Source organism: Mandrillus leucophaeus, unplaced genomic scaffold (genome assembly GCF_000951045.1).
Source record: "Mandrillus leucophaeus isolate KB7577 unplaced genomic scaffold, Mleu.le_1.0 Scaffold167, whole genome shotgun sequence".
Classification (NCBI taxonomy): domain Eukaryota; kingdom Metazoa; phylum Chordata; class Mammalia; order Primates; family Cercopithecidae; genus Mandrillus; species Mandrillus leucophaeus.
In genome coordinates this window covers 3,857,242-3,865,966 of record NW_012101665.1, presented here as the reverse complement: position 1 = coordinate 3,865,966, position 8,725 = coordinate 3,857,242, and the positions used below count along the sequence as shown (strand labels likewise).

The window sequence follows — 8,725 nt, the reverse complement described above, 5'->3', positions numbered from 1 at the left end:
TGTCTAGGGGAGAGAGGAGGCAGTTTTGTGGGACTCAGTCCTCAACGTGTGGGATCTGATGCTGTCTTGAGGTAGATAGTGTCAGAACAGACTTGAATTGGAGGACGCCCAGCTGGTGTCTGCTGCAGAACTGATTGCTTATTTGTTGGTGCAGACTCCCCGCCAACATCTGGTCACAGAAGTCTTCTGTGTTGATTGTTGTGGTATGAGAGCAGAGGACAACGCAGTTTGAGTTTTTCCGCATTCAGAAGTGGTTAGGGCTTTGCGTTCTAGGTGCACCCAAGAAAAACATGTAGAGATGCTCACAGCCCATGGAGGACTGCCTCTTCCTAACCTGCTTCCTTCCCCTTCCCATCTGACCTCTTTCTTTTCCAGGCCAAGGTGGCAGTGCTGGTAATTATGAAACATCTTTCAAGGGAATATGATTTTTTTTTTGCGACAACTGTCTCCTCTTCACAGGGAAGTTTCCCTCCATTACTAGCCTTGGAGCATCTGGCTTAATTTTTATTATTATTATTATTTTTGAGATGGAGTTTCATTCTTGTTACCCAGGTTGGAGTGCATTGGTGCAATCTCGGCTCACCACGACCTCCGCCTCCCCGGTTCAAGCGATTCTCCTGCCTCAGCCTCCCAAGTAGGATTACAGGCATGTGCTACCATGCCCAACTAATTTTGTATTTTTAGTAGAGACGGGGTTTCTCCATGTTGGTCAGGCTGGTCTCAAACTCCCGACCTCAGGTGATCTGCCTGCCTCAGCCTCCCAAAGTGTTGGGATTACAGGCGTGAGCCACTGCATCCAGCCTGGCTTAATTATTTTTTGTTGTTGTTGGTTTTTGTTTGTTTATTTTTTGAGACAGAGTCTTGCTCTGTTGCCCAGGCTGGAGTGCAGTGGTGCAATCACAGCCTACTGCAGCCTCTACCTCCTGGGCTTAAGTGATCCTTTTGCCTCAGCCTCCTGAGTTGCTGAGACCACAGGCACATGCCACCATGCCTGGCTATTTAAACATTTTTTAGTAGAAATGTGTTCTCAAGGGATCCTCCCATCTCAGCCTCTTAAAGTGCTGGGGTTACAGATGTGAGCCACAGTACTCAGCTAATCTGGCTTACTTATATTAAGGGAGGTGGCAGTTTCTTTACAGGGAGCCAAGCCTCCAGGTGTTCATGGAACTGTGGTTTCCTGCGGTGTGGGACTTGCAGTGCTAAGTCTCTTTGGACACAGCTGGTCACTATACTCCTTTAGCACTTGCAGGGCCCTCAAGCCACCAGGGTTGGAGTGATGGCCTGCATTCATTGTACCCCAGGGCCAGATCTGTTCCTCCTCAGGTTTTATCCAACCTGAAATTCACTTCTAAGGAAGGGTATATATGCCAAGTCCTATTAAGGGGCTATCTTAAAGATCCAGTGTGTTTCCTGTTAAACAACCAACACCTAATTCAATTATGGTACTGGCAACTATGTATTATGTTTTGCACCTACAAAATATTCTGAACCAAGAACTCGGTTCTTGTTGTATCTGGGAGACCTCTGAAGGGAACCTTCTTTAAGAAGGAAGGGAAGGGCGGTGGGAAAAGGCTCTCTTCAGTTTTCTTCTGCCCATTCTCCAGGACGGCCAGATTTTAAACCTGTAGACTGCCCTGGAAATTTCAAAGGCTACATACTTGTTATAAGAAGATCAGAAAAGAAGTCATTTATGTACAAATTTGATGGACTTGGAAGAAGTAAACGTTAAGTCTGAAAGTTTGAAGAGGGTTTACAGTCACATGCTTCCTCTCCCAAAATGTCAAACAAGGCAGGCATTCTGGTCAAACTAACTGTAAACATTGAGTGAAATAAGGGTAGTAAACACTATCTTAGGGGTAGTGGAACCCCATGATATGAGTCCGTTTCTTTGTATTAATCAGACAATTAGGGCTAATGAGGCGTGCTAGTCTTTTTCAAAGTCATAGTTAATTGGGAAAGATCAAGCAAAAGAAATGCTTCTTGCTGAATGTTTTTTTCTTGTTTCATATGTGAGTAAAATCAGACCTTTTAAAATTTTGTCTTTTTTAAAGTCATATTTAACTGGGAACGATAAAGCAAAAGAAACGCTTCTTGCTGAATGTTTTCTTCTTGTTTCTTATGTGAGTAAAATCGGAACTTCAAAAATTTTGTCTGTAAATCATGACCTTTCTATTAGTGGCAATAAAAAAATCCATAGGTTCTTAGAGTTGCATCTACTTTAACTATAGTAATTGACCATGAATAAAGACAGTGTGTTTCAGGGACATGATTGCTTGATTTTTCAAGTAGGGAAGTCCTGCGATGGCACCTGATGCATCACATTGAATTTACTGATATCTGGAGCTGAGACTGAAATGAGAGAATGGGGCACAGAGCTTGGAAGGAGGTAATAGGAGGTAGTTTGATTCTGTTTGGATTTAGAATGAGCTCAGAAGAGTATTTAGGTTCAGGAAGTGCCACATATCTTTGCCCACTTTATCAGCAGAAGACTAAAATCTGGGCAGGGTGGCAGCAGGAGTCCTATTGCCTGTTTGTAGAAAAGTGACTGGGCCTGATGGCGATCTCAAGAGAAGGAGACAATGGCAGGGAATGAAGAAATGGCTCGGTTGATAGGTCAGTCTTGCAGCTGCCAGAAGATTGATTCTGTCTCAGCATGGACTTCAAGTACACACTGAGTGTTCTTTACTGTCAACTGGCCTTAATTGTTCTCTAAGGATCGCTGTAGATAAGATGGTTGTTGGACTAAAGGGAGGTAATCAACAGAATCAAGGTGCATTGATGAGTCAGGATGCTGTTCAATGACAGGAGAGAGAGAAGAGAGTCAGGGTTAAGAGGTTAAGTAAGAATATGGTCTTTTGGAGCACATTGGTTCATATTGTCTACAGACCAGCTGTGTGCCTATATAAAGTTACTTAACCTCTCTACACTTGTCACATCTGTAAAATGGAGACAATGCTCTCATTGGGTAAGGCCAAGGGCCAGTGGAGGGGCCTCGACTTGGCAGCAGTGGCCAGCATTGTCACTGGTACTTGTGAGCAACCTCCTTTCCTCCATTAGAGCATTATCCTACTCTGTCAGTGGTCACCAGTGCCCTCAGATACTCTTTTCTTTTTTTTTTTTTTTTCAGTTATCATCCTGTTTGTCTTCCCTGCAGTCTGTGCACATCTGACACCTCCCTTCTTACAGTTGTCTGCTCTTTTGGCTTTTCTGATGTGTCCCATACCTCTCTAACCTTGCTTCCAGTCTCCCTCTTTTGGCTGTTCCCTCTTCTCCTAGATCTCTTCACAATTTGAATGATCTTCCCTACTCATTCCACCCTTTCTTGTGCCACCTTTGGGCTGATGACTACTGGTCAATATTCCTAGTCCAAACCTCCTGTGTGTCCAATGGCTTATGGGACATGTACACCAGGATGTCCCCCAAACATTTCAAACTCAACACATGTAGATGAGAACCATCTTTCCCCTCAAGCATGTTTCTCCCCCTGTGCTTTTATTGGCTGTCAGGCACCTAGTCACCCAACTTGGTGCTGGAAACTTGGGAGTCATCCTACCTTGGCCCGTTTTCTCCTCTTGCAGATTGCATCAGCTGCCCAGTTCCCTCCTCTCCATGCCCCCTGCCAATGCCTCATCACATTTGGCTTTCAGACTGCCTCCCAACCCACTTCTGTGCCTGCGGTGTGGCCTCACATCTGTCTACCTGTCACTGCCAATGCCAGCTCTCTGGTGAGGAAGTCGGAACATCACTGCCTCCACAGTATTGACAGTACACAACTTAGGAAACCCGTGGTGTCCTTTCCTACTCAGCCACTCTTGCAGTCTGGTCCTGTGCCCCATCCCTGCAATCTTCCCGGCAGCTCATCTACCTATTGACCGGCAGTACCATGCCCCGGTGCCTCTCTTCTTCCTGCTGCGTGGAAATGAAGGCTAATGGATACTGGCTTCTCCAGTAGCAGGCTGCATAGAATGTACCACGTTGTTTTAAGCCATTTACATGAGTATTTTCCCCACAAGTCAGAGGTTTCTTCCTACCAAATATCTTGTGTTGTTTATCTTTGGTCCCAGAACCTACTATGGTGAATGAGACATGGTGGGTGCCCAAGGCACGTAATAAACACTCAGAAATGATTTATTTATTCAGAGTGGGCTGTCAGCCTCAGCCGCTGACTTTTCTAGAGACCGGCCCCCTCGGGGCTTCAGCGCTCCTCGGCCCCCGCGGCCGCGCAGGTGAAGGGCAGCGGGATGGCTGGCTGTGGGAGGGCTGGGCTGGGTGGCTGCCCTCGCGCCTGCGCCCTCGGCTGCTCCTCTCCGGGCGCGTCTCTGTGCGCGTGTGTCTGTTTGGAGCCGAGGAGAGGCTTGGGTGACAGGCGAGGGGTGGGGGGAAGAGTTCAGTCTGAGTCACAGCCTCATTCACTGATTTCTCTTCGGCTGGACCGAGGCTGCCTCCCCACGCGGCTCCCAACTATTCCCGTAGCTCAGTGCCCCCCTCCCGCCGCTCCACTCACAGGCAGACAGACTGACAGACTCGCTAGTGAGTAGCCGCGGCTTGAGCGCCCGGGCAGCGCGGCGGGCTGTCGCCGGCTGTCTTGTCCTCCCACGGGCTGTGTGTGTGTATGCGTGTGTGTGGAGGGTGTGCGTGTGTGTGATGTGCGCGCAGGGGGTGTCCCTGGGATTCCACGCCTGCTCAAGAGCTCCCTGCCGGGATCCGCGTGTCCATCCGAGTCTGCACTGCTGTGAGGGCGCTCGCCCAGGCAGGGGGTTCGGACGCCCCCAGCGCGCGGCGAGAGTTTGCTGGGATTCCCCGGCTCCTCACGCAGCGGCTGGTGGGGTTCCCCGGGAAGGCGCCTGGGCAAGGCAGCGGCGGGGAAGCCCGGGATTGTGAGTGGCTGGCAGGCCGGGAATCTGGGAGAGGGTTTGGCCCAGCGCAGCCGAGGGAGATGCCGGAGACGCCACCCTTGGCCGCCCAGCCTCTCTGCCTTTCTCCCTTGCCCTTCCTGTTTTCTTTTCTCAGCAGCATCACAAAGGCGCGCCGCAAAATGAAACCCAGTGTAGTGAAGCTCGGCTCTCTTCCACCTGGTGCATATTCTGACCCCCGTCCTCGCCCCAGGCTGGAGGAGTGGAGTGGGGGTCCCCAAGATTAGGGGCGGGGGCTTACCCCGGGGGCACACCTGTTTTCAATTCTCGCTGAATTCAAGCTGGGTGCGGGATCGCGAGAGCGGTTCCAACACGCCAGGGTGTGTGTGTCTGTGTGTGTGCGTGTGTGTGTGTGACCGCGCACGCGCGCACGCTCCCCAGGCCCACGCTCGCGGGGTGCGCTCAGTCAATAGCACACCTCCCCGCCGCCCGGCGTGCGCCCAGCCGGCTCCGTGGGCTCCTCGCGCGCGCTCTGACAGCGTGCCGGGATCTCTTTGTTTGGTTGTGGCTTCCCTAGCTCTCGGCAAAGCAGACGGATTTTCGGTTTCGTTTGATACTGCGCTCTGGGACTTAGTGCGGTCCACAGCCTCGAATGCCCCTGGTATTTGTAACTGAAGAGTTCTTTCGGGCAGGGGGTTATTTTTGGTGTTGGGAATAAAGAGGCAAGCATGTTGACCTTTTTGCTGCTGCTTTCGGCTTTGAATGCGTGTCTCTGGTGGAGCACATTCAAATCTAGTCGCGCACACGTGCCAGCGCACACCAGTGTGCACACACATTTCTACACACGTAGTTTACCTCCACCCTCTTTTTTCCTTTTATAAAAAATTGGGACAGGGAATACATTGTGTGTCTGTGAAAAAGTTTCCTTTGTTCTTTTGGGCATTTTCTATTTTGAGTAATGGAGTAGGAGTACGAAAAGGTTGCAATTAGTTCACTCGAATAAAAGACACTGCCTCTGAGTCAGAGCTGCCAGGTTGATAATTATTAACATATAAAAGCAAACGCAATGTTTAAGGCAAAAGGGGCGGGGCGGGGGCAGGTCCGCGGCAGACAATGAGGTAGAGTCTCCGCCGACCGCCTGCTGCTTATTGTTCCCGGACTAGAGACTGCAACCGGCTGGCTGCTGCCTAGTCCTTCGGGGCTCCGCTCCCGTCTCACTCCTCTGTTCCTCTAGGGACCGTTCAGGGTCGCCCAACGCTGGTCCTCGGGGCGCTGGGACGCTAGCCCCAAGTCGCAGCTGCTCTTCGCTGACCGCCCTCTCTCTGCCTTGCAGGTTGGCAGCTTCACTCCCGAGGGTGCCGCGAGCCCACGCAGCGAGGACCCGGTACCCCTGGCGCGGCGAGGTGGGATGCGGTGCGGACAGCAGCGCTAAGTGCCCCCCACGCCCGGCGCGGGGTGCACTCGCTCCTGGCCGCGGGCCGAGTGGCGGCGGCGGCGGAGGGGATGAGCCTAGGACGCGCGAGACGCCTGCCTCAAGCTACCTCCAGGAGAGGGACGCCGAGCAGGGCTCATCGCAGGACCGCGCGGACCCCTGCCCCCGGTGGCACGCGGCTGCGGAGCCTTGGAGTCTCATCTGTGGTCAGGATGCACTGGGCGCCTTCCAGCTGGTGAGGATGCCCTGCTGCGCGGCCCTGCGCCCCCAGCCCCAGTCCCAGCTGGGCAAGACTGAGTGGGCCCGGCTTCGGCCCCTCGTGCCGGTGGATGAAACGTGCCGGAGTGCTTGGGTGCCATCAGCTATCGAATCTGAATTGTAAGAGCCATGGACGAAGGCACTGGACTGCAGCCCGGGCCGGGAGAGCAGCTGGAGGCGCCGGCTACCGCAGGAGCTGTCCAAGAGAAGTGCGAGCCAGAGACCTTCAGGTCTAAGAGTTTACCGGTCCTCAGCAGCGCCTCCTGCCGGCCGATCCTCAGTCCCACTAATGAAGACACCAAGCCGGCCTTTGGCTGTGCGGATTCTTCTGGCCACCAGGACTTGAAGCAAGGCCCGAACCAGTTGGCCCCCAGTCCCTCTGCCCCGTCCACTTCGGCGGGGCTCGGGGACTGTAACCACAAGGTGGATCTCAGCAAAACTTTCTCGGTGTCCTCCGCCCTGGCCACGCTCCAGAAGAGAAGGTGCCTCTACGTGGTCCTCACGGATTCTCGTTGCTTCCTGGTGTGCATGTGCTTTCTGACCTTCATCCAGGCGTTGATGGTCTCTGGGTACTTGAGCAGCGTAATTACCACCATTGAAAGGCGCTACAGTCTGAAGAGTTCCGAGTCAGGGCTGCTGGTCAGCTGCTTCGACATCGGGAACCTGGTGGTGGTGGTGTTCGTCAGCTACTTCGGCGGCCGGGGTCGGCGGCCCCTGTGGCTGGCCGTGGGTGGACTCCTCATCGCCTTCGGGGCAGCCCTCTTCGCCTTACCTCACTTCATCTCGCCCCCCTACCAGATTCAAGAGTTGAACGCCTCGGCCCCCAACGACGGCCTGTGTCAGGGTGGCAACTCCACCGCCACTTTGGAGCCTCCGGCGTGTCCGAAGGACTCGGGAGGAAATAATCACTGGGTCTATGTGGCTTTATTCATTTGCGCGCAGATTCTCATTGGAATGGGCTCCACACCTATTTATACCCTGGGACCAACCTACTTAGATGACAATGTCAAGAAAGAGAACTCCTCTTTGTACCTAGGTAAGACTTTCCTGTTCTCTCAGATATGTTTCACTCACACTGAAACTTACTTTCCTTATAAAAATCAAAAGGAAGCATTTTCTTTCACATTTTCATGTGTATTATAGGTTAAAGTTCACTTTATTTTATGTTTTAGCCTTGCTGTGGTGTGTTTTCAGTTTGGGAGAGAATCAGTTAGTTGAGAGTTCTTGAAACTAATTTTCAGACTTATACTTCATGTTTGTCTTTTCCCAAGTAACATAAACTTTAAACTGTGGGGTGATGCTTCTCTCTGTTGCTACCTACCTATGGAAAAGCTCCAATTTGTCAAGTTTATGTTCTAATACACTTGTTGAGGAAGGAATAGCAGTACCTCGTGTGTAAAGTTTTGAATGATTTTCTGCTTCTTTCTGCTGCTGCTTCTGATTTCTGTCCAAAGCGGCAGGGATGGTGGCGTGGCCAGACTACATACATCATGCTTTATTGCCTTTATACCTGTATTTCTTTTTCTTTCTTTTCTTTTCTTTTCTTTTCTTTTCTTTCTTTCTTTCTTTTTTTTTTTTAAAGATGGAGTCTCTCTCTGTCACCCAGGCTGGAGTGCAATGGCATGATCTCGGCTCACTGCAACCTCTGCCTCCCAGGTTCAAGCGATTCTCCTGCCTCAGCCTCCTGAGTAGCTGGGATCAGAGGTACCCATCATGCCTGGCTGATTTTTGTATTTTTGTAGAGATAGGGTTTCACCATGTTGGTCAGGCTGGTCATGAACTCTTGACTTCAGGTGATCCACCCTCCTTGGTCTCCCAAAGCACTGGGAGTCATACCTGTTTTTTTTTTTTTTTTTTTTAATGTGTCACCTGCACCACTGTCTAAAAACAACAAAAAAAATTTTAATAATGTCAAATGACTGGCTTATCTTTATGAAGAAGCAACACCACAGGTTATAAGGTTTATCCAAAGCTATTTTTATTGCTGTCAAAAACCCTCAATTGTATGAACTTGGGAGAAGAATCCATTCCTATTTTTCTGAAAAGCTGTGGCTCTGGGATTTGTTGTGTTGACTTGCATTAGTCAGCATCAGTGGACAGGGTGCTTAAGTTAAGTACAGGGGGCTCCTGTTAGGCCAGGCAGCAGTTGCGGAGGGTATGAAAATTTATATTCTAGACATTC

At 50.9% G+C, this 8,725-nt stretch overlaps 1 protein-coding gene across 2 annotated transcripts in view; it reads left to right on the top strand.

Moving 5' to 3' along the window:
• The first annotated feature begins 4,321 nt into the window (after window positions 1-4,321).
• SLCO5A1 (solute carrier organic anion transporter family, member 5A1) overlaps window positions 4,322-8,725 on the top strand; it is a 155,424-nt gene continuing 151,020 nt past the window's right edge. Inside the window, exons 1-2 of one of the 2 annotated variants that reach the window (XM_011976498.1) lie at window positions 4,322-4,530; window positions 6,187-7,579. In XM_011976498.1, coding sequence (XP_011831888.1) covers window positions 6,673-7,579 — 907 coding nt within the window. In that variant the 5' untranslated portion in view covers window positions 4,322-4,530; window positions 6,187-6,672. Of the gene's footprint in view, window positions 4,531-5,961; window positions 7,580-8,725 lie in introns of those variants that run through there. The other variant, XM_011976499.1, reaches the window with a different exon arrangement.